General features: G+C 44.6%; 1 protein-coding gene across 1 annotated transcript in view; it reads left to right on the plus strand.

The window, feature by feature from the left end:
• Positions 1-26,238, plus strand: part of FER1L6 (fer-1 like family member 6) — a 160,139-nt gene that overhangs the window by 63,356 nt on the left and 70,545 nt on the right. The window contains exons 13-18 of the mRNA XM_053245966.1: positions 2,338-2,524; positions 9,030-9,150; positions 12,386-12,486; positions 13,119-13,209; positions 17,427-17,546; positions 23,085-23,237. Of these exons, the coding sequence (XP_053101941.1) occupies positions 2,338-2,524; positions 9,030-9,150; positions 12,386-12,486; positions 13,119-13,209; positions 17,427-17,546; positions 23,085-23,237 (773 nt within the window). The remainder of the gene's footprint in view (positions 1-2,337; positions 2,525-9,029; positions 9,151-12,385; positions 12,487-13,118; positions 13,210-17,426; positions 17,547-23,084; positions 23,238-26,238) is intronic.

Here is a 26,238-nt window from a genome sequence, read left to right on the forward strand (position 1 = left end):
TTTCCCCTTCCTCATCCTGCGGAGGCAGCTCCCTCTTCCCTCACTTGACTTGAGCTAGGAACATCACCACTGCTGGCTTCGTGGCCTAGTCTGAGAGTGCTTGCATGTTGCCACCGGTGCCTCAGCGGCATGGCTTGAGAATGCTGAGCACCCGCCTGCAGATGAAAGGGGTCATTGTATTGTCCTTCATCTCAGGCAGGAAAATATCTTGGGCTGCCTCTGGTTCAAATTCAGTGTAAATGACTACACATTGGATCTCCTTACTACTGCATCACAGAGCCAATGTTTTGCTAGGGCTGGCACCAATTTTTCACACAACGTGAAGTCTCAAATGAATTTCACATTTCCTCCCACTTTGAAACATCTGCGAATTTTCAAGAGAAACCGGACAAGATTCTGTAGTACAAGTGAAATGTCTCAGGAGGTTCTGTACATTCCTAATACATCAGCATTCCCTAGTTTGAGAAGTGTGTGTGCTCCCATTTTGTCCTACCCTAATAATAGTCCTGTGAATGAGCCTAATAATATATTGAATGTTGTCATGTCCCTTCAGGGTACCATTGTCTCCCGCCAGTCAGGGTATAGCTTTGGCCGAGTTGCCTCAGATTAATGGCTAGACGCCTGCCCCAAGTTCTCCCTCTGGTCTTCACAAAGGCCCCAGGATCAACAGTGCCGCCTCTAGCCAAGTCACAGAGCTGTTGCCAGGTACAGCTCTCTTTGGCTTCTGGCCTTTAGTCATCAGCAGTCTGGCCCTTAAATAGCTCCTGATAGGTGGTGCAGTTCTCCTGAGATCTTGGAAGGCCTTGAGATTTTGCCCGGAAATCATGCGAGACTTCCATGAGAACCCGTGGGTCCTCTCCAGAGCTTCACAAGAGGATGCCATCCAGCCGCATTTTGCTTGCGGGTTCCCTGAAGGGCCATGCATCATCGGGTCGGGCCAGGTGGGCCACGGGATTGGGGCTCGCTGGCACAGCTGTTGGTCTCCTCCACAGGAGAGGAGCCGCCTGATCCTCGTGGCCTCAAGCTTGATGCTGTTTGGTTCCCCCACATATGTGCATACAGGTGTCTGAACACATGTATGTGGTTTTGTGTTAACTCATTTAAAAAGTGAATTCAATTATAATGTAGGGTGCAGAACTTCATATACAGGATGAAGATAGAAAGCATGCTGCTACGTGTGTTTTGAATGTTCTGTGTGGATGACTGTACATGTGTAGAGATCTGTACAGCACATCGTATATGCAGTGAACATAATCTGTGACCAGGACCACAGCCTTCCTCTTTTTGAAAATGGCTCAGTTTGTGATTTCTTTGTACAGGAGAACCCTGTTATTTGTGGGGGTTCTGTTCTGTGTGGGTGGGGGATTGGGGGTGGATAGTAAATCCATGGATTACTAGAGGGGGAATAGTAAACTATTGGTGGGGAGCAGATAGTAAATCTGGGCATTAGGGCTATGGGAATCGGGGGGTTCGGTTCATGGACTGCCCAAAATTGCCCCCCAAATCAGTAAACAGGCCAAATAAAGTGAACTCGCGATTAACAAGGTTCTCCAGTATTCATTAATGCATCTTTATTTTATTATTTATTTGTTTGTTTGTTTGTTTGTTTATTATTAAAACTTTTATACCGCCCTTCCAAAAGGCTCAGGGCGGTTTACATTAAAACACCATTAAAATCAATTAATCATTAAAACAAAAATTATAAAACATAAAACAATAATTAACAATTAAAAACATCATAAAACAACAATTAAATATTCAGAACTATTTAAAAACAAGTTTTAAAAAGCTGAAAAAACCTGGTTGAAGAGGTGTGTTTTCAGGTGTTTTCTGAAAATTGCGAGAGATGGGGAGGATCGTATCTCAGCAGGGAGCGCATTCCACAATCTCGGGGCAGCAGCCGAGAAGGCCCGTCTCTGTGTAGCCACCAAACGAGTTGGTGGCAACTGGAGACGGACCTCCTCAAGTGACCTCAACGGCCGGTGGAGCTCATAGCAAAGAAGACGCTCTCTTAAATACCCAGGGCCTAAGCCGTTTAGGGCTTTATAAGTTATAACTAGCACTTTGTATTTTGCCCGGAAACCTATTGGCAGCCAGTGTAACTCCATCAACAAAGGAGTAATGTGGTCTCTCCGAGATGACCCAGAGACCAACCTGGCTGCCGCATTCTGAACCAACTGAAGTTTCCGGACTACGTACAAAGGCAGCCCCACGTAGAGTGCATTACAGAAGTCCAGTCTGGAGGTTACCAACAAATGTACCACTGTTTTGAGGTCATTGTTTTGAGGTCATTTTGTTACCCCTTTCACATAAGTAAACTGTAGTTTGTATCTTTAGGGAATTTTGGCAACATTATTGATGGAGTATCACCAGGAGCTGGGGGCAAAAAGAAGGCCCATGATGGAGAAGAGGAAGAGAGTGCCCCATTGTTGCATGAAGGAGCAGGAGACTCTTCTCACGACCTTGCAGTGCCACTGGTGTCTACGACACACCCTGAGAAGCCGCTTCTCACTGAGGGAAACAGGTAGAAATTTAAAGCTCATACTTCTTGTTAAATCTGTGGCCTTTTTTCTGCACCTCTAGAACCAAGATTCTCAAACTGAGAATTGGTCCCCCTAAGTAGATGTGGCCAGTTGCTATGGGAGACACCAATGTCTTCTTGCCTCCTATTCAATGTGTTATTTGTGGAACTAGGAGGCGGTGTACTGACCTGATAACACAGTCTGGTATGCTATTGTATTGACTTAACAAAACGGGTGTATCCGTGGAACAACTTCCTGAGTGAGCCATGAAGCAGGAGCTATTCAAAGTGAGAATTCTAAAGCATTGTTCTTAGTACCGCAGTAACCTCTTCTGGCCTCTAGAGTCTGATTAATAGGTCTGCCTTGGTCAGTTAAGAGTCAGAACTGTTCAGTTGATGAAGGGTAGTGCCTGTTTGGGTATGCTGTTCTCTCTCTCAGTATGTGATATTTAGTTTCTTAATAAAACTTCTTTTTTTTTAACTCAGCCTATTGTCTCCAGATAGATTATCTGGAGCTAAACTTCTTTACCACTAGAGCATACTCTGCTCTGTGAGGATTTTAGTGTTTCTCCTCACAGCCCTCAACAGCAGCAGCCCATTGAAATTGGTGTGATTTATTTTATTCATTTTAAGAGCATAAGAACAATTTTTTAAAATAACATAAGAACAGCCCTGCTGGATCAGGCCCAAGCCCATCTAGTCCAGCATCCTGTTTCACACAGTGGACCACCAGATGCCACTGGAAGCCACAGGCAGGAGCTGAGGGCATGCCCTCTCTCCTGCTGTTACTCCTCTACAACTGGTACTCAGAGGCATCCTGCCTTTGAGGCTGGAGGTGGCCTATAGTCCTCCGACTAGTAGCCCAGATGCCTCCCACCAGATGCCACTGGAAGCCACAGGCAGGAGTAGAGGGCATGCCCTCTCTCCTGCTGTTACTCCTCTACAACTGGTACTCAGAGGCATCCTGCCTTTGAGGCTGGAGGTGGTCTATAGCCCTCCGACTAGTAGCCATTGATAGCCGTTTATTTATTTGATGTATATTCCGCCCTTCCAAAAATGGCTCAGGGTGGTTTAGTGTTGTTATACTAACAGTTGAGTCTCTGTATGAGTCAGAGTAGTGTAGTGGTCACCAGCTTTGCTCATAACCATGGTCTGAAAACAGGATTTGAATAGAATTCACAAATCCTGATTCTGGGGCAATTCTGAATAGCTTTAACCATGGTCAGAGTGGTGATGCACCACCATGGTTAAAGCAGACCATAGAATGGAGGGAGGAATTCACACAGAAGAGGGGAGGAAGAAGGTGAAGGTAAAGCTTATAAACACCACATTGGTTGGAAGATCGAGAATGTTACTATTGCACTGTGGATCATCTCTGACGTTCTAGCCAAATACTTCATAAAACAAGGAATGTTTGTTTCTTGTGAAAGCAGCAGAATCAAATGAAATTGTTGTTCATGAGACTGAAATGGAAGGGAAATGGCCTTTTAGGACAGTCTTGCTGTTGAGATGAAAAACAGAGTCTGCCAACAATGTAGTTACTTTCCCTCATGGCAGGGCTGGATAATGTAGACGCCTGGATATCATCTGGCAGAGCCAGCTGGTGAATGTTTATGCTTTCTCCAAATGAAAATCCAGGTTTAAAAAGCACCAATAAAAGAGCTGCTGAGACTGTTTTCAAATCTGCAATTTCTTTATATGGGCCAATACTTACACAGTTTCTTCCTCTTGTTAAGACACATCTCTCTCTAACTTTGGTGCAACTGTAAAACTGTTATGGACTTTGCTTTTTCCACTTCCTTATGTGATGCTTGTAGCCAACTGAGATGCTGAAATGTAACACTGGGATGAAATGTAGCTGAATCATTATCTATAACACGGGAAACTAACTGGCAACCCTTGGGTAGATCCAACATCCAATAGTCCTAGGACATTCAAATGAAGATGTGTTAAAAAATTTTTTCCCATAGTTTAACATCTAAGGAAACTTCTATTTTTGGTCCAGATCAGACAGTCATCTAACTGTGGTTCAAATTATCCCAAATGAGCCATGATGCGACTTGAGCTCACTCACATGCTTCCGCTCCTGTCTCCTCCTCCTCCTCCACATCCAAGAGAGTGAATGTTCACATGACCCTACCATCATTTCCTGACATTTATAATCTCTGGAACTGTGGGTTTATTCTAGTTTGGGCCATCTAAGCACGTTCTTAAATATGTTTCTAGCCTTGATGTGCTTTACTTTTTCTTGGCAAATTGTAAGGATGTGCATGAACTGAGGTTTGGCACCGCAGGGAGGAGAGTGGGGAACAGGATCTTTTTTTTTTAAAGGAGAGCAGGCCGTTACCTGCTCTCCACTGCCACATGCAGCTTCCTGCTGCGGTGGTGTTTGTCTCAGGTACAAGTACCCATGCATGGCACCAGCATGAACAAAGCACATGTGCGAGTACCATTTGTGTGGTCAGCAATATCATGCTGACAATGCATATGGCACCTGCACATGCACGGATGCCATGTGTGTACTGGCACCACATGCAGGTACTTGAGATAAGCACTGCCGCAGCAGGAAGCTGCATGCAGTAGTGGAGAGCAGGTAAGGGCCTGTTCTCCTTTTTAAAAAAGATCCCGCTCCCCTGCCCCCCACTCCCCTCCCCCATGGTGCCAAACTTATGCACGAACCTTGGTTTGTGCACATCCCTAGTAAATAGCAGTTGTATTGGGGGTCCTCATGGATCATGGTATGGGTAGGGAAATGTTTACCTTACTCCTCCACCATGGCCTGACCTGGAGCCCTGCCAGACAGCGATTTTACGTTGGAAGGGCAGGTGTGCATTCACATATCCTCCAGATTTACATCGAAGTCCCTGCAAGCTGTTGGGAACACTCCATACATGATTCAGGTTTTTCATTGCACATCAGAGCTTAGCCTGATTTATGTCCAGGGTTAAAAAAACAAATCCACTTTTTGCATTGGGTTTTTGGGCAAATTCAAAATATCCTATATGCCCTATAATGCACAGTATTTCACCCTTTTTAATCCCATGGTAAAGGCTGCTGTCTGGGAAAGGCCCTGGATCACTCCTCATATACTTTTCAATGCTATTTGAAACAACAACAACAACAACTTCCATTGGTGTCAACTGACTCCCTCCTTCCCTGTCACAGTAACAGCTAGATAAGTGAGTAGTGGAGAGCAGGAAAAGGGAATTCTTCTCTGGTCATTTAAAATATACTACATTCATATCCTGAACCAGGTAATTACAAAGTTCGATGACATCCCTAGATGATACTGAGCTAGATGGACCGACATAGTATGAGACAGTTTCACATGTGGATGTGTTCATTGGTGGGGGAACAACATAAGATAAGGGGAGTGGGAAATAGCTTCACTGCCTCATGCTTAAGAATAGTTAAGTGTGTGAACACTGGCCAATATCCAGACTAACCTTTCACTGATGGGTAGGGTCTTCCATTGTGCAAGGGGGGGAGCAACAATTTTGAGCTGTCTCCCCAACCTGCTGCAGCAATCTGTGCCTCCTGAAACTATCACCCTGAGGGTCCCCCAACTCTCCGTAACTTAAACTGATGTCCAGAGCAGTAGTCCTTGAAGCTCAGTACAGGGCGGTGGGGGTGGGTGGGGAGGATTTTAGCTGTTCTCCCCTACCCCCAGAAGTGCTTTTGCCTTCCAAGAACACATCCCTGACAGTCACACAGCTCTAAGACACATATCTCTGGAAAGCAAAAAGCACTTCTGGAGGCAGGAAAGATCAGCAAAAATTGCTTCCTTTCCGTGTGCACACTCTTTGCTTGGGAAGCCTCTGGCTGCATTAAGAGCAGCCTCTTTCCACAAGGATGCAGCTTCTGCTGCATCCTTAGGCTGACATCTAGAGCAGAGGTCCATGTCCCTCAGGTTTGGGGACAGTTTTGGGAGGCACAGGTTGCTGCAGGGGGAAGGGGGAGATTCCTGAAAATCTCCCCTTTCTCCTCACGCAATAGAAAGCCCTGGTGTGTCAGTGGAAGGTTAGTTTGAACATCAGCCATTGCCTCTGGATGAGGATGTGGTAATGCTAAATCTTCCCAGAAGCCTGGCCATTTATTACAATACAGCTGGGACTTTGATTTGATACTCCATAGTCACAAATATCCCTAGCACAATTCGGCAGCAAAGGCCCCCTCCAACTGTAGCAAATCAGACTCCAGCTTTCTTCAATTAAAGTTCAGATCTCTTCTCCCCTCTGTTCTTCATTTTGTAAACTGTCTCTAGTGTGTTTTATGGACAGTACATAAAGCCGTGCAATGATTTGCTTGGTGCATTTTAATTAGTAAAGAGAAAGAGTAAGAATTACTAGCATGGAAGGGAATGTCTAAAGGGAAAATGTCTGAAGGAGAAGCAATGTCTGAAGGAGAAGCAATTTAACAGGTGGGAAACATTTGGACTGCAAACAACAGAGCTGCCTTGAAAATACAGTAGTCTTCTGAAACACCACGCTGACAGGACAAGACTTTGAGTGAAAACGTCAGGCTTTATGCCCAGCAGGTGGCACATCTCTCAGAGCCTCCAGCCAAGCTGGCCTCTGGCTCCCTTGCTTTATGCAGGGAATTTTATTTGGCAGCATTTATGCTGAAAGAATAAAGCAAGAAAACACTGCAAGAAAACAAACCAACAAAACACTGCCAGGGCAGAGCAATTATATCTGTTGTTGACAACGCAAGTGTTGCTCTGAATGTCTCCCATGTGGAGTTTGTTAATTGTTTTTTAAAGTAATGCGGGGGTCCTCAAACTTGGGCCCCTAGATATTGTTGGACTACAGCTTCCACCATCCCCTGGCAAAATGGCCAAAGAAGCCCTGAAATAATGCTTTTGAGTTTTGTGGATTTGTACAGCTCTGATGGACAATTCTTACCGCACAGTTGTGGATCTCTACAAGATCTCCACCACGCACTGAGGCTGTTCTCACATGCAGCCTAACCTGGGCGAGGGATGCCCAGCCCGGGTTAGTCTACATGTAAGAACCGCTGGGATTGGCCCCGATCCCAGCAGCACCTTGGTGGCAAATCTGTACATACGTTGAACATAAGATTTTCGTATTGGCGGGCTCTTAAGACTGGGCAGGCGTCCTTTAAAATTTTGTGTTTTTCTACGGTTTTATTATGTGTTTGTGAATTCAAGTCTAAAATCTCCTCTTAAGGTAGATGGTTTTTGCCACAAATGTCCTACCCAGGTTTGGGAGCTGTGTGCACTCCCAATTTTTGGTTTTGTGGGAGCAAACAACTAGCTAGAAGGAGGGAGAAGTGATTGTATGGGTAGCAGGAGCTGGGTAGGACGGCACCGTCCTACCCAGCTGTCATACCCAGCATTTGACCAAGGTAGGAGGGAAATCATTCCTACCCAGCTCCTGTCTCCCATACAGTCACTTCTTCCTCCTCCTCCCTAGTTGTTTGCTCCCACACAAACAAAAATTGGGAGCACGCACAGCTTCCAAACCTGGGTAGGACACTTGTCCTACCCAGTTTTCAGTTGTGTGAGCAGCAGGGATAGAGTCACCATTGAGTGAATAGGTTCAAAGAACCCGGGCCGCCACTTCTCAGGGGCTGCACCTCGCACCCCTGACACAGCTGCTGCATCTGACGTCAGAAGCGGGGGTGTGGTTTAGGTCTAAATTGGCCAACCCTTTTAAAGGCAGGGAGAGCTGTTCCTGGCCACACTGTAAACACAGTGCTGGCTGATTTGGCTCCCAAATAGGGTCGCACAGCCCCGTTTGGGAGCTAAACCACGCCTCCACAGCTGATGTCAGATGCAGGGGGTGGGGCTAACCACTCCCTGCATCAGATGCTGATGCAGGGGGTGTGGCTAGGGGTCTGCAGTGGCGGGCTGGACCCGGCTGCCCCCTGCTTCCCTCCACACCTGGTGAATAGCCTCAATACGTATCCTAACTTGGAAAGAAGCTGAAATCTTGAAAGTTTTGTTTGCTAAACTTCAGATCTGATGTTTCTAGCAGCTGTGGTTTAGCACAGCTGACCTTAATGAGTTGGCAAGATGCTGAGGCCTTGAAATGAGCTCCATTTTGATGCTGAAGCAATAATTTCACTAGGTGTCCTCTAATCAGCTTACAAAGGATTTATGTTTGCTTTAATCCAGCAAGCCCAGCATTTGGAAAGTTTAGCTTAATTGCCAAGTTTAGCTTAATTGCACTGTTTAATTTTATTCTGGTTACTCTTGCTGGCTAAAATTGAGAGCTCAGAATTTCAAAGTGGGAGGGATCATGACCGAATGTGTTTTGTTAGGAGTGGGAGAATCGGATTATCTGCTTGTAGCTACTGACAAATGTTTCACTTAAACTACCATAAACGTTGCTTAACTTCCAAGAAATCCTCAAACTACTGACATCCTCAATCAATTCAAGAACATCCGGCACTCTGAAGAATTGATCCCTCCAGGACCCCTGCTCAGGTGGTCCAATGCTGTCAATGCCCCTGACTGACAATATACAATTTTCCCCCCCAACAGAAACTATCATTACCTGCCTTATGATGATAAGAAGCCCTGTATATATATAAAGAGTTTTTGGGGTGACCAAACCTTCAGGCTATATTTTTCTAACATCCTTGAAAAAATGGCAGATCTCTTGGTAAGTCTGTTGTAATATCAATGTGTGTGTGTGGGGGGGGGGGTTAAGAGAACTTCTCTTTCTGAAACTTGTTCTCCAAATTTGTTGACAGACTTTGTATTTGTACACATGAGAATTCAAGTGGGAGAAGTTCCCAAATCAAAGGGAACATGAATTGTCCCCTTTGATAAGCAGGGTTTGCATTTGGATAAGTGACGACATGTGAGTGGTGTAAGATATTCCCCTTAAGGGATGGGTTCATAGCTCAGTGGAAGAGCACCTGCATACCTGCATGCATAGGGCATTGGGTTCATGCCCTGGCATCTCTAGGTGAGGTTCACCCTGGTTCACGCCCTGGCATCTCCAGGTAAGGCTGCAAGAGACTCCTGCCTGAAACCTTGGAGAGCCACTGTCAGACAGGGTACGAATACAATGAATATTTATATACCACTTTTCAACAAACATTCCCAAAGCAGTTTACACAGATAAAAACAAACAAACAAATAAATAAAATGGCTCCCTGTCCCCAAAGGGGCTCACAGCCAAAAAGAAAAGAAAAGCGTAAGATAGACACCAGCAACAGCCATTGGAGGGATGCTGTGCTGGGGATGGATAGGGTAAGTTGCTTCTTTGCTCAGTAAACAATACTGACCTAGATGGACCAATGGTCTGACTCAGTATAAATCATCTTCCTATGTTCCTAAGTGAATCTTATCTGAGTTGGCTTTGTAAATGCAACTGTAACACCTATGTTGGCCAGAATACTCATTTGCATGACAAAAGCCTGCCTTCTGCTTTCTCTTCGACTGGGAGAGACTAGGGATGTGTACGGAGCCAGTTTGGAGGCCCTTTATGGTTCAATTGGCGGGCAGTTCCACTGGTTCGATGGTGGGGGGTGCATCTTTAAGGGCGGGAGAGGGTGCACTTACCCCTCTCGCCACATTTCCCCTGCTGGTGCTCCATTTTCTTAAAGCCCCTTGGGGGGACAGCGTGCCTCCCTGCCGCCATTCGCCACGTCTCAGAAGTGACCAGAAATTACAGACATGCCTGTTATTAATAACTGCTGTTAATAACAGACATGCGCAGGCGCATCTGTTACTTCTGGTCACTTCCGGGAGACGCAGCAATGGGGTGGCAGGGAAATACGCTGCCGCCCCAAGGGGCTTTAAGAAAACGGAGCACCGGCAGGGGAAATGTGGTGGGAGGGGTAAGTGCAACCTTCCCCACCCTTAAAGATGCACCACCCCCCACCATTGAACCATCCTCACCTAGTTCCATGCACATCCCTAGGAGAGATCCTTGTCTGAAACCCTTGGGAGTTGCTACCAGTGAGTCTAGACAAGACTAAACTAAAAGGACTGCCACTTTTTAACAGGCATTTGGCTAGCAGATGTTTTTAACAGGTGTGGCCCCCGGCTCTCTTTTTAACATAAATGTCTTTTTGTTTTAGCAGTTTGTTTTTATTGAAATTTTATTACCGGTTTTTATCGGGGTGTATGTGTGTGTCTTCAGATGAAATATAACAAACAAACAAACAAATGGTGTGTTTCACATTAGATAATTGATACACCAACTCAGTATTGTCTACACTATCAACGCAACTTCCTAGGATTCTCTCCTGCATAAGAGGCATCTGATGAGGTTCTATTGTATGTCCCACCTCCGTTATGCCTTTATCAATCTGAGATCCAGCAAAACCAGATAGTGTAGCAGCAATAGCACAGCATATTATACCACCGTCCCTCGCCAATTATGGTTTTCCCAATCGCATATTTGAGTATTTGCAACTGGGAAATTGTAACCACCCTCACCAACCATGATCCAAGTATCTGCGGTTTGGTGAGGTTTTTACAAAATTTGGCGGGTTTGGGGGTCATTTCTGGGGGTCAGGGAGTGATTCTATTTTTTTAACCTTATTTTTGGTCTTTCCATTACTGCAATTCCCCTAACCCCCTGTTTGCCCTTGGTTTCAATGGCTCGTCTACTGTGAATTCGCCAACCTCAAGGTTTTCCAGGAACAGAACCCTCGTGGTTGGTAGTCCTGGGGGGGACTACAAAATTAAACCTTCCTTGATTCCTTCCTCGTCTCCTGATGTAAGGGCTCTCTCTTCCTCCCAGTCCCTTTGAATATATTTTGAAATTCCCTCATTTTATATTCTCCCTTTGTCAATCTGAGATCAAGCAAAACAGTTATAGCAGCAATAGGTAGCACAGCATATATTCTCAGTGCTGAGAAAAGTAAACCACAGTCAAACCTTCCTTCCTCCTGTTCTGATATTATCATCTTCTTCTTCTTCATAAGGACTCTCTCTCTCTCTCTCTCTCCCCCAGTCCTTATGAATACATTTTGAAATTCCCTCCAAAAGTGTTCCCATCCACTTCCTAACTCCTCCCAGCCAATGGGGACACAGTTGCCCATGCCAACACTTGATTGAATGACAACAAGCCAACCAAGAACTGAGATCTCAAGACAATCAGAAGCCAGTGCCAGAAAACTGATCAGCAAGTGGGGGGAAGCTCACCAAATGGCCACTTGAATCAAGTGAATCAGTTCACTTCAAATCAGAGCTCATTTGATTTGACCTTGAATAAGCCCCTTCATATAAGGGGCAATTTGATTCGTGTTCAAATCCATGAATCGCCCCCATTTTGGCATGACTTGAATTGTACATCCCTAATGTTTATATTTATCCTCACAACTTTATTTATAAAAACAAGAGAGGGATAATTGATCTCTTGGTATTGCATGTAGTTTCAGACTGATACACTTTTTATATTGTTTAGGGAGAACTCTGCTGAAGCCTGTACTAATATTCACATTGGGAAATATTAGTAGGGGTTAAAGAGCCCTTTGCCTGTTTTTTGTTTTTGCTTTGGCCTGCATGGGAACACAGCCAATGTTGCTTATCCTTTAACTGTTTCCAAATTCAAAATATGGCCCCTGTCAAAAATTAGTTACCATCAAAGATTTCTTATGACAGAATATAGGTAGTGAACACCTTCGCACTGGAGACCTTTCCGTTAATTAAAATAAACTGTTTTGAGTTCACAGTTATCTGAGAAACTAATACAGTCATTCCTTAGTGATATGTGAAACATACCAATTAGCTGGCACCAGTTACCACTTATCACTTTAGTCCGTGAAGGCGTTCTCCCTATTAATTGCATCATTGCACACATTGCAGGAATTGCACACATTGCAGGAACCTTCGTTTTTTCTACTGGCATTTATATGTCCTTTATTCTTTCTTCACAGGAAGAAGGTTTAGAACAAGTGAAAGATTTGATCAAAGTTTCTGAGATTGCATCGGAAGAGGAAATGAAGTCCACTCTAAGTCATTTTATCAGTCAAAGCAGGTAAGAAGAACATGCGATACTCAATAGATCTGCAATGATCCCAGGAAGCACACTGAGAATTGATGATAAGTACAAAAGCACCCACTATAGTTATTTGCTTAACTTCATATCCTGTTGTGAACGCAAAAGATTTTGCTGCCTCAGGCTCCAACTTTATTCAGTGAAATAGATTCTCTTCCATTTGCTTTGCTTATTTTCCAGCAGTTCATTATTGCATTGCCTACCAGGCTTCTGGAGCTGTCAGAAGAACATAACATAGTTTGGAAATATTCAGTGACATCACTTGCAAATATAAAATGGAAAAATCTGCAAGGTCAACATGCATACAAAGTCCTTCACTTGCTCAAACCTCCATTGTGTGCAGTGGGTGGGATGCAAAATAGCCACATATCCCCCAAACTAATTAATTCTATATTGAAATATTACCATACAAATTGTATTTCCACTTCTTTATATGTCTCTCAGCTATAAATGATGCCTACGTTTTAGTAATGAATCTGAGTGCTTAGTATCTTCTGGCTCATGACACTGTGCTATATTAAATAAACTTGCTACAGGAGAATTATTATCCGTTATTATGAAGATATCATATTTCATTGACGTCAGAAATGTCTTCTATGTTCTCATCCTAGGGCCTTCATTGCTAATGCTGAAAAAAAGCCCAAACTGATGAACCGAACAGCTTTGGACAAAAAGAGACTGACGTTGTGTAAGCAAGAATTGGTATGTGAGACGTTTTATTTGAGATGTACAGCAGTGTGTTATATAGTCATTGGCTGACATCCCGACGAATGTTTCATGCATTGCAAATGTTTTTGCACAAACAATGTGAAAGCGGTGGTTTCCACCAATCTCCCCTTCCCTCTGCACCCACAGTGCCTTCCAAAAATATGTCTTTGAGGGTTGTGGGACCTTCAGGGACATCCTTTTTGGGAGGCAAAGCAGGCTTCAGAGGGAAAGGGAGAGCAAAGATTTCTCCTCAAGAAACTGTTTTCCAGTGTGTGCAGTGTTAGTTTGGATGTCAGCCACTACACCCAGCAAACATATTGTGCATGACGTAATTTACACCTGATGTTTACATTATGGTAACCTTATAATATGCAGGGAAATTACGGGAAAGAGCTTTCAGAGGGGTAGCTGTGTTAGTCCATGGCAGCAAATTTATTTCAGTATCAAATGCATCAAGTGCTATTTTCAGTTGGCAGGTATCATATATACACACATGAGGAGGGTGTAAGAAAGACAGAGGGGGTGGGGGAAGCTAACGAGAAGTCAGAGGGCTATAGGATGGAAGAGGCACAGTCAGCAACCATTATTATGGACTGTAAAAAATGTAAGAAATAAGTACAGAGATTATTTACAAAAGGGGTAACAGTCGGTAGAGAACTTCTCCTAGACATGCTGAGTTAATTAACTAAAGTATTGAGATAGGAACAATGGTTTCCTGATTGAGCCCAAATGGGTGGACCCAGACCTGTGAAAAGTTTATTTATTTAGTTAGTTTTATTTATTTAACACATTTTGTACAACTCCATACACAATTCCGTTGGCGGTTCACAATCTAAAAATGCAACCCAGTGGCTCTGGAATGTGAGAAGCACAATGGCTGGTTATTCTTATGTGAGGTGAAATGCATGAGATAAGTACAGTGATAATTTATACCAGCAATATTGCAGGTTGGGTATCCCTTATCCGGACTGCTTGGGACCAGCAATGTTCCGGATTTCTGACTTTTCCGGATTTTGGAATAGGCCAGTTTAAGGGTTAACCTGAGGGAGTCCAGGTTCCTAGAGAGGTGACTGGGAAGAAACATTCAGCACAGGCGCCTTCCCTTCTGGCCCCTCCCCGAGAAAGGAGCCTTTGTGTCTTTTTCTGCCCGTGGGATCTGCAGCCCCCCCCTTGAAGAAGAGAACTAAGTGGTTGCCAATGTAGGTGGGGTGAGTGGGGACCCCAGAGCTGCGGGGGGAGGTGATGCAAGGGAGGAAAGTAGGGAGTGGGCTTGGGACGACGGAACTAGGGGAGAAATGTCCTGGATGGGCAATGAGGGGGATGAAATGTGTGCAGCCTTCTCAAATAAGTAAGTTTTGACTACATGTTTTTGTTATGGCATGGTGTCCAGATTTTGGAGCATTCCGGATTTCGGATGTCGGATTAGTTTACAGTACAGTCTTTCCAGCTGAACTCAGTTACATAAAATACATAGTGAGATAAGAAACCCCAGTCTTTGTTCATGTCTAAATGAATAGAATCAAATTTCGGGATAAATTCTAGTTCTGTGGTTCCCAGCTGAAATCTCCTTTTGTTGCTTTCTTTGCTGGAAAACTGTGACTTTCAGCTCAGTAGCAGAATGTTTTGGGAGATGATTCTCTTAGACCTCCCAGCAGCTTTCGATTAACCACGGTATCCTCCCCCAACCCTTCTGGGTCATCTCTCTGGGTTGGGATTTGGAGGCACCATTTTATGGTGACTGTGGTCCTACATGGAGGGCTGTCCCCATAAAGTAGTGCTGGGGTAGACCTGCTCTATACCTTGGCAACTGGTCTATGGCATGCACCAGAGTTCTGTTCTTTTCCCCATGCTATTTAACATATACTTGAAACCTCTGGAGGAGTCATCATGCTGTTGACACCCGACTGTGATTGATTGATTAAGTGCTGTCAAGTCGGTGTCGACTCTTAGCAACCACATAGATAGATTCTCTCCAGGATGATCTGTCTTTAACTTGACCTTTAAGGTCTCTCAGTGGTGCATTCATTGCTGTCATAATCGAGTCTCTCTACCTTGCTGCTGGTCATCTTCTTCTTCTCTTTCCTTCAACTTTCCCCAGCATTATGGACTTCTCAAGGGAGCTGGGTTTTCACATTATGTGACCAAAGTATGATAGTTTGAGCCTGGTCATTTGTTCCTTGAGTGAAAATTCTGGATTGATTTGTTCTATGATCCATTTGTTTGTTTTCCTAGCTGTCCATGGTATCCTAAAAAGTCTTCTCTAGCACCAAAGTTCAAAAACGTTAATACTTTTCTATATTGCTTCTTCAAAGTCCAGCTTTTGCACCCATAGAATGTCACAGGAAAAACCATTGTCCAAAAGATTTTAATCTTTGCAGGTATAGACATGTCACGGTATCTAAATATCCTTCCCAAGGATATTTAGGATATCCTTCAGTGCAACCCGGCTCTACCAAACACTTAAATCAGCTTATACCAGGAAAGCAGTTGATGTCTTGAACCGTATCTGGAGGCTGTTCTGGGTTGGGTGAGGGCAAACAAAATTGAAACTTAATCCAGATAAGATGGAGGTGATCTGGGTCAGCAAACCTGAGTAGTGAGGTACATCCGGCATTAAATGGGGATCACACTCCCCCTGAAAGACTTGGGTAGTTCTCCTAAACCTGACACTGTCCCTGGAGACCCAGGTGGCGGCAGTGTCCAGAACTGCCTTTTACCAGCTTTAACTGGTACGCCAGCTTACTTGGAGAAATTGGATTTGAACTCAGTTACCCATCCACTACCTACATCTAGACTGGATTCCTACCATGGACTCTACAGAGGACTGCCTTTGAAGATGGTTCAGAAACTTCAACTGCTTCAGAATGCTGCTGCACGGATGTTTATGGGTTCTAGTCTCTACACAAGCATTAGTCCTATCCTATGGCAGCTTCGTTGGTTGACAGTTGGTTTCTGAGCAAGAGTCAAAGTGCTGGCCCTGTCCTTCAAAGCCTGATATGGCTTGGAACTGGGGTACCTGTCAGACTGAATTCACCCATACAAATCTGCCAGGGCCCTTTGCTGTTCCTTGCAGGCACAGGTCCAGTTCCACTGACACAGGTCCAGTTTATGGGGTCCAGGGACAGGAGCTTTTCAGTTGTGGTTCCCCATCTCTGGAATGCCCTCCCAGAAGAGCTTTTCCAGCTTCCTTCTCTGATGGAGGTTTTAAAGGAGCTCTAAAATCCTGAGAAGTGTTTTACATCCTGTTTTAGCTGGTTTTCTAGTTTTAGCTTCTGTATTGTTGCTCTTAATTTCTTTGCTGCTGCTTATCTGTTTCATCTTTGTTTATTTTATTGTGTTTTATTGTAAGCTGCCTTGAGTACCATTGCGCTAGAGAGGCAAGCTATGTTTTAAATAAATAAGTAAAATCTAGAGAAACCATCACAGATCAGTCATCACAGACTACATTTTCATGCCCAGCTCCACCACAGAATCAAATTAGGCAGCTGCTGAAAGTGGCACAATTGAAAAGCCACCTGAATGCTTGGCTCCTCAAAGAAAAATGTACCTCCAGAATCCCATGTGACATCAAGATGGTTCTTCTCTTCACTAAGGAAGTCATTAGGCCGATTCAGACATTATGTTGTACAAATGTACAGATGTTCGTACACTCGTACATGATTTTGTGTGGATGACTGTACCAGCGTTCATGTTAAAAGTGAACCTGGTTACAGGCCCCTCAAATGCATGGTACAAATGGGAAGTGTACTGATGTACCTGTGTACTGATATACCCATATTTAACATAACGTGTAAACAGTTGTACCTGTGTACACTGTACACATGTGAAATGGGCAAATTCTTCTGTTTGAAGAGGACTGGAAGAGCAATAAGGGGACAATGATAAGAAAGTAATGGAGCTGTTGAAAGTGCTGGAAATATTGCATCTTCAAATGCTTCAGTTACTGATGATGTACAAATATGGAATTAGGAAGGTACATCTTTGGTGTCGATAAGATCGTCTTCTGACAGCTAATCTATCCCATTGTGAGAGTAGAAAATAAACTTATTTAGCTCTATCTGCTAGTTGCTGGAGGATGTTGCTGAAGTGCAAACCCTGTCTTCCTTTGGCTAACTGTCCTTATACATTCCACTAGCTAGCATAGAATTTGCCTGATAAGAAATGGGTGTTGTAAGTGATTTCAGTGACACATAGCTTCTTGGTTACTGCAGGAAGCCATGTCCAAAGATGCTAAAGGGATCATCCAGCAGCAAAAGAAGAAGATTCTACTGGATGAAATGATGCGCGAGACCCAGAACTTTATTGAGAAAATTCGTTTCTTGGTCGATGAGGTAATTCTAGCTCACTTTCTGAAGCCTGTTTGTATCTGTTTGGCAAAGCCTGTCCCTGTTATTGCTGTTTATGAAGAAGCTATGCCAAACTGGCTACATGCGGTATTTTCCTTGTCCTAGTGCACCTGTGTGTATTCTATTCTGGACCTCTGATGAGATGACATTACTGCACCAGAAAATGGACATGAATTTAATATGTTCTTTAGTAGGCATGTAGGGAGCTCACCGGTATGGATGTACATGGAACCAGGTGGGGGAAGTTCAAAAGGGGTGTGTGTCTGACTTTTAGGGCAGGGGGAGGGTGCGCTTACCCTTCCCTCCACTTTTACCCTGCCAGCACTCTGTTAGCAAAGGCTCCATTGGGGCGGCAGCATACCTCCCTGCCTCCCTGTTTCCTCTTTGGCCAGAAGTACCAGGAAGTATCCAGCGCGCTTCCAAACAGGTTCGTGCACATCCCTGTTCACTGGCAGCCATGGGACAAAGTGGCTGCCTTTTAAAAATTGATTTCTGTGTTCACATTAATGCATGTGCCCAAGCTATGCTCCCTGCACACATGTCAGATGCAGGGGGTGTGGTCTTTGCCGGGACGGGGCTGTTCGGCCCCATTGCAAAGTTTCTCCTCAGTCGATGGTTTGTTGAATCACTGAGTGGGAGCTCTTTCAGAGAAAGGAGCTCCGAGTCAGTGATTCAAAGGACTGTTGAGTGGGGTGGGGAAACTTGGCAAAAGGGCTGAATGTTCCCGTCCATGCACTGAACATGTCCCCTGCATCCAGCGTGGATGCAGGGGGAGTGATCAACAGTAATCCTTCCCCGTCGGCGTTACATTGAAATGCTGGCTGACTTGGTTTCCCTCCGCTCCCGCCTTGCTAAAAGCGAGGCAGGGTGGGGAGGAAGCCCAACACCCAGGGGCGTATCTAGGGTGGGGCAGGCAGGGCATGTGCCCCGGGCACCACTTGAAGGGGGGCACAATTTCTTAAAATTTAAAAATTTAAAAAATGGCCACCAAAAACAAAATGGCCACTGGGCATGCTCAAATGGCCTCTGTGAGGCCCTAGGGCATGCCATACCTCGCAGAGGCCATTTGAGCATGCAAAATGGCCATTTTGTTTTCAGCAGCCATTTTTTTAAAAAGTATTTTAAAAAATGACCACCGCACATGCTCAAATGGTGCCTGTGAGGCTCTAGAGGCCAGTGGGAGGAGGGAAAAACTTTGCAGACCCCCCACAGCCTTTAGGAAGTCCCCCGAAGGGGCTACAGGTAATTTTTTTAAAAAAAAATTAATATAATATAAGTCACTGTACATATATTCAGTTTGGCACTATGTACAGAGAATCAGGGCTTTTGAATACTGAGCTGAAGTTTATGAGCTAAGATTGTATCCATTTGCTCTTACTTTGCTTCTTGTGATAAGTGAGTTAAATGTGATGTCTTAATAATATGGCTATTAATGGTGAGTTTGTCTTTGAATCAATGTGAAATCCTTAGTATTAAGGCCCACTGGGAGTTTCTTGCTCTCGCTCTCATTTTAACTGTCTTTCTGAAATACTAGAATATATTCCAAGCAGTGACACAGTTTACTCTGCATATCCTTTAATTATTTTCAGAGTATCTGGGAAAAGTCAAATTCTCCATTTATTTTTAAAACTTATGTAATCGTGATGCTACAATGCATAGCAGAGAATTAGACAGGCACTTCTATTTAGTTTTTCCAAGTATACCTCTGCATAATATTGGGGTATTACATGAGCCCCAGCATACTGAAATTTGTAGTTTTCCAGCATTTTCTTGGTCTGGCTACATCCACTGCTAAATAGTTTTTGAAATATTAAAAGATTAACAAGCTTGACTTGTATTTTTCAGCTGACATTACGGTAAAGTTATCTGAAAGATGAGTGTCAGATGTTTGGACAGGGGGTGCAATTTCAGTGCTTGCCCTAGGCGCTATTTTCCCTAGATACGCCTCTGCCAACACCTACCAGCATTTCAGTGAGGCTGACTGGGAAGAAGAGGGGAGTGCCTCGCACTCCCAGCCAGCCAACCGCCAGTTGGGTGGAGAAGGGGTGGGAGCAGGGAGGTGCCCTGGGTGAAGGGGTGCCTTGGCAGCTCCCCCAGACCCAAGCAGCTGAGGGACAGTCATCCAACTCCCTGCTCTGTTGTCCCTACTCTCCAGTTCCTTAGTAACTATAGATGAAGTTGAGATTGACTTAAGCTGCTTTAAGGTCCAAACTAAACGTGATGCTAGTCTCATCATTAGCTTTAATGCTCTTGCCTTTTCTGGTGTAAACAACACACTGAGAGTGTGCAATCTGGACTGGAACCATGGTGGAGGTAAGAGGCTTTAACCATTGTGATCCTAATCCTGATTATGCCCTCCATGCATGCTGTTTACACAAGAAGAAGAAAAACTTTCATTGGAGCTTTTTTCCTTGTGTAAATGCTACACATAAGAATGTGAAATGTGGATCCAGTCTGCAGTGGAGTAGAGTTAAAACCTCCAATCAATCCCCTTTCACAGTTCTGATCCAGACTGTGTGCCTCCCATGCTCTATTTACACCAGAAAAAGCAGGCTTGCTGGGGCTAATGATATGACTCATATTATTCATTGTTTGGCCTTCAGAGCCAAGAAAATGACTAAGGCTTTTAAAAATTAAAGACACGTACGGCAGTTTCACACGATCTGCTGGCAAGTAAACAGGAGGGATCAGCTGATCCCGGGGAGTTCACGCTCTTGGTGGGTGTCGTATCAATGTATGTGTAACTAAGTAGGTGAGGTCGAGCAGCAGTCAGGAACAATAACACAGCCAACGCTGGGGGAAGATACATTTAGAGGGAACCACTACTAGGAAGTGCTTCTCATTACAGCATGGCGTAGGGGCAGGAGGGACTCGGATGTTGAAGCTGACTTCTCTAATAAAAGACTTTTGTTATACACTCCTGCTTTAATGAATGCAAACCCTCTTGAAACAGGTGTTTCATCTGAACCTACCCACCACTGGTTCCTGAGTCCTCCACCTGACTTCTTGCTCGACATTTTCCACCCTACTTCAAATCTGGGTTACGGAAATTGGGGGAATGTTGGCAGTGGTGCACCTTGGCATTTGGAGCCCGAACCTAGAAGGCTTTGGAGGCTTGCCCGCAAGGCCCCCTGCCCCCCATGAGGCCCCCCGCCACCCCTTGAACCCCACCCCATGCACCCCCACTTTAGGGAAATCTGGGGGGAAACATTTTTTTTAAATTAGGAAGATATCTCCACTGACCTGCACCTCCAAATATCCTGGGGCCGGTGGGCCTCCCTGCAGCCCGCTGCCATGCCCGCCCATGCTGCATCCACCCCCACTGCAACTTCTGAGCCAAGTGGGCTTCTGTGGTGGCAGTGGCTAAGCCACTGGTCCTGGCCGGGTTGGTCCTGGTCCCGGCTGGTTTGGGCACTGAGCAGGTGTGAGCATCGCAAATACGGAATGCCTGCCTGGAAGCAATAATGGGCTGGATGAGGGATAACAAACTGAGACTGAATCCAGACAAGGTGGAAGTACTTGTTGTGTGGGGTTGTTACTCGGGAAACGATATTGACCTGCCTGTTCTAGATGGGGTCACACTTCCTCAGAAGGGACAGGTACGCAATTTGAGAGTGCTTCTAGATTCACGCCTCTCCCTGGTTTCTCAGGTTGAGGCAGTGGCCAGAAGTGCTTTTTATCAGCTTCAGTTGATATGCCAGCTGTGTCTGTTTCCTGAGATTCATGTCCTCAGAACAGTAGTACATTTGCTGGTAACCTCCAGACTTGACTACTGCAATGTGCTCTATGTGGTGCTGCCTTTGTACGTAGTCCAGAAAATACAATTAGTACAGAACGCGGCAGCCAGATTGGTCTCCGGGTCATCTCGAAGAGACCATATTACTCCTATATTAGAGGAGTTACACTGGCTGCCAATAGGTTTCTGGGCAAAATACAAAGTGCTGGTTATAACCTATAAAGCCCTAAACAGCTTAGGCCCATGGTATTTAAGAGAGCGTCTTCTTCTGCACAGTCCCCATCGTCCACTGTGTTCGTCAGGGGAGGCCCGTCTGTGGCTACCTTCAAGTCGTTTGGTGGCCACTCAGGGATGGGCCTTCTCAGTTGTCACTCCAAGACTTTGGAATGCACTTCCCACTGGCAGTGTGGCCAGAACCTAAGGGGTATACTCATGAGTCAAATAGGCCATAACCCAAAATTTGGTTTTAAAAAAGCCAAATCTGGCAACAGAGCTTTCCAGTGATATAAGACTCTCCCCATCTCTAAAAAATCCTTGAAGACTCATTTTTTAACCAGTCCTTTTAGCTTTTGTAATTTTAAATTTTGTAAATTGTTCTCGTTTTAGGCAGCTTTTTGGAGTTTTAATTGATTTTAATGTTTTATTTATTTGTATTGTTTTATTATTGTGAACCACCCCGAGACTTTGGTTTGGGGTGGAATAAAAATCCATAAAATAAAATAAAATAATAAATAAAATAAAAATGTGTGTCATAACAAGCTTGCAACACTTACATGTCACACTGTGCAGGTGCGAGCAGCCAGGACCGGTCCAGCCAGGCCCAGTGCCAGCCAGGCCCAGTGCCCAATGGCTGCAGGCATCCAGGCCTGCTTGGCTCTCAGCTCCTACCCCTCCCCCTGCACAACAGGAGATTGGGTGGCGGGCATGGCCCATGGGCTGCGAATGGGCTGCAGTGATGTGGAGCCCTCCCGGGAGTCATTTGGAGTCCCCTCTGGTGCTCTGAGGATTGAACTTTGGACCAGAAGTCTGGTTCAAAGAGTGTCCCTCAGTGTTGGACAAAGTCAGGCAGAGGACTCAGGAACCAGCGGTGCGTGGGTTCAGATGACACGCCTGCCAAGAGTGTGAATTCTTTGGAATGGCCGGTCCCTCTTGTTTATTGGCCGGCAGATCCTGTAAATTTGCCCTAAGTGTATTTGCTTTTGCTTAGTCATCTTCTTTTTAAACAGTGAATAAGCAAACACCTTAGCTTTCCCCCAGACCTCCGCAATCACTTTGATTACTCTTTTCTGTATCTTTTCCAGATCTACGATATCTTTTTAAAGATAGGGTGACCAGAAATGTGCACAATATTCTAAATGGCCACACCAAGAATACTGTGTACAGTATTACCTGGTTACACCAACCCGAAAAGGCTATTGTAGAGCTGAAAAAGCAGGGCAGTGGGAACTCAAGACAGGGCTGCCATTTTAAGCGGCGATGTTCTCCATCCCATTTAGTTCTGCCATGTATTGTATGCACAGAAGTCCCATTAAAAAGAAAATAAAATGTATAAAACCCATGGAGGCATAGCCTGAATACGTCGTGAATAACTTCTGTCACATTCATACTGTGCCTGTCTTTTCTCTCATAAAGGCCTGACATTTCCTACAAAACTGTTGAGCTCTTGTTCTTTGATTTGCCGGGGGGGGGGGTTAAAAAAGACAGTGGCAGATTCTGAAGAGAAGCTCACTTTTTGTAAACCGAATGCTATCATTAATGCTCAAAGCACATGCCTTTCTTTTTTCAAGCCTCAGCATACTGTGCCTGACGTGTTCATCTGGATGCTCAGTAACAACAAAAGAGTTGCGTATGCAAGAATCCCAGCGAAAGACGTGCTCTATTCCCCTGTGAATGAGCAGAGAGGCAAGCATTGTGGGAAGATCAAAACCCATTTCTTGAAAGTAAGTCTGAGAACATTCTAATAATTCTTAGCAGAACATCCTGGTTATCCATGTTCCATCCAGACTGCTAGCGGCAGAGAAATCCCTGCTAAAATAAACATTAAATTTTTTTAGAATTCAGATAGGACTTCACATGGTCCCCTCATGACACCATATAAATAATCAAATTTCCAGAAATCATTGACAAAATTTATTTATTTATTTAAGCCAGGGGTTCCAACTTCCCAACCGTTTTAACCAATGCATACCTTCTATCACAAACCTTCAGCTCAGGTAACCCATAAAGATGTTGTGTGTGTGTGTGTGTGTGCACAGACACATGTGCACAAACAAAAATAGAGATAGACTTAAGTGTTACAGTTATGAGTCAGGCTACTCCAGTCACTGGCTTACATCCAGACTGTTACTCATGAGTAGTCACATTGAAATTAATGGAACAAATGTACTTGTTCTATTAATTTCATTAGGAGTATTCAGTTCTAATTTTCTGCAGCCTGACAGTCAGGCTAAGGGGAAGGGTACGCTGAGCTTCAGCACACAGCCAGCCAATCAGAAGCAGAGAAGGAGCAAATTCACCCTCCTCCCTCCCCTTCTGACATGCAGAGGACATGTCAGCTTCAAGATGGCATTCTTCAAATGGGGAACAAATAGCGCAGTTGCAGCATGGGAAGGCAGAAGGGCTCTGAATACCCTCTGGGAGCCATTCAGGTACCCGTAATGGTACTAATACTTTCTATTGGGAAGCCCTGATTTAAGCTATTGTTCCATGCCAATGTCTAAGCAATCAATGAGATTGTTTGGGGATAATGAGCTTAACTCACTGCAGCTGAAGAAGAACAGCACTCCACCTAGTGGTGGGTGCTGCTATTGCCCACTGCCTTTGATGGGCAGTGGTCAAGGAGTTGTGGCAAGGCTGGACCTGCACAGAATCATCTTATGGCTGCCATGGACTGGTGCTGGACTGGGGCACCAATGGACTGATTGCACCATGGACTGGTGCAATCAACTGCTGTGGAGTGTTAGAGAAGTGCTGGTGACAGCTGCAGAGGTCTGTATGCAAGTGCAGCATGGCAGCACCTTCATGATTTAAATGATTTAAAACATTTATACCCCACGTTTCCATTTTGAAAGGAAACAGCCAAAGTAGTTAACAAAACATATACCCCCAAAATCAAGGTATACAATGAAAATCATACCAAAATACAAAACCCAGCAAAAAAAACAGCAGAAGGAATAATACAGAAGCAATACACCAGCAAAGATTTAAAATGTTGCAAGTGAAAGGTCTTAACACAACATTGGAAGGCCAGGAAAGGGACCAATGTATGTCTTGTGGGAAGAAGTTCCAGAGCTTAGATACCTTATACCGAATCAGACTGTTGGTCCATCTAGCATTGTCTATACCAGGGGTTCCTAACTGGTGACACTCCAGATGTTGTTAAACTACAACTCCCATCACCTCAGGCTATTTATTTATTGTGGCTGGGGATGGTGGGAGTTGTAGGTCAACAACATCTGGAGTACCACCAATTGGAAATCCCTGGTCTGCATTGACTGGTAGGAGGGAGCTCTCCAGCGTTTCAGATGGGTCTTCTCCCAGCCCAGCCTGGAGATGCCAGGGATGGAACTTGGGACCTTCTGCATGCCAAGCAGATGCTCCACCACTGTGCTGTGGCCCCATCCCCACAGAATAGTCCCCGTAGAATCACTGCAGAGAACAAAGTAAGTTATATGTAGAACTGGTTCCTCTAAAGTTTGTGGTAGCAGTGGGCTTTTTTTTTTTTAGCCCCAGTTTTCTGACTTTTCTGTCTAGTAATAATTGCTCAGGTTTCAGAGGAGTTTTAAAAACTTTAGGCAGTGGGCAGCCTTCTTAGTCTTCCTAGTCCTGGTAGGCTAGGCTAGGTGGAGAAACATTTGCAGCTTGTTTACTTTAAGAGGCTGCATTTTTAAATACTTTGCAAAATAGATTTTGCATTTTTAAGTATTTTGCTTATAAGAAGCCCCTTCCAAATTCTATAAAATGCTCTGTTTAATTAAGCCAAATAATTTAAGGGGTAGCTATTGAAAGCCTCAGATGAAAGTGGTGTTAACATATTCTGCTGATGTCTATCAATTATTCAGGATGGCTCTTAAAGGCTGTTTTTCAGTCAAGACCCTGTTCCACTCTCTTGGGGCAACATTTGCTCGCTGATTAAAATGCAAAATAACAACTTTCTTGCTTACCTGACTCATTTATGCTCTCTGGTGGAATAATAAGAAATCCAGTTAAGGAAACAGTTATTGTTAGTAATAGTAAGGATGGTTTGATTGAAACAATGGGAAATGACTTGTTTTATATGCAGCATAAGGGGTTATCCCATTTTACCCACCCAAAAAACCCTCTGAGGTACATTAGGTTGAGAGATGGCAGTTCTCCCAGTGAGCTTCATGGCTGAGGAGGGACACTATGATATGTCAACTGATCCTGCTTCCTGAATTCCAGAGAGGCTGCAACTCTCTCGCTGCCTTCACACATAACAGCAAACCGTGGATCTGCCATTTGCCTCCATTCCCCACCATCCTTGCACTCCCAGACGATCCGATATGCAGTCTGGGAGACTGCAAAGGAGGAGGCACTGACTGCATGCAAGGCATGAAGGACAGCTGTGGCAGCCAATTCACTGGGAGAGCGGCAGGAGCTTCCTACCCTCAACCCCGATTATAACATGGTGGTAGAATGCAGACAACATGATGCTGCCTTCAAACCTGAGGTCTCGTCAGAGAAACTCACCACAGACCTAATGTGACAATTCAGGTTTGAGGGCTAAAACTGACCCGTGGTTAGGTGACAAAACCATGGTTTTCTGCATGTGCACTAACAAGATTTTTAACCTCTGGCACGTTTGCCTCCGGTTTGCTGTTGTGTTTGAGGGCAGTCCCTGGCAGAGCATATGCCTGGTAAACATAAAGTCTGAGGTTCAATCCCCCAGCACCTCCAGCTAAGATCTAGTTCTGTGCTGCT

Source organism: Hemicordylus capensis, chromosome 4, assembly GCF_027244095.1.
Source record: "Hemicordylus capensis ecotype Gifberg chromosome 4, rHemCap1.1.pri, whole genome shotgun sequence".
In the NCBI taxonomy this organism is placed as follows: domain Eukaryota; kingdom Metazoa; phylum Chordata; class Lepidosauria; order Squamata; family Cordylidae; genus Hemicordylus; species Hemicordylus capensis.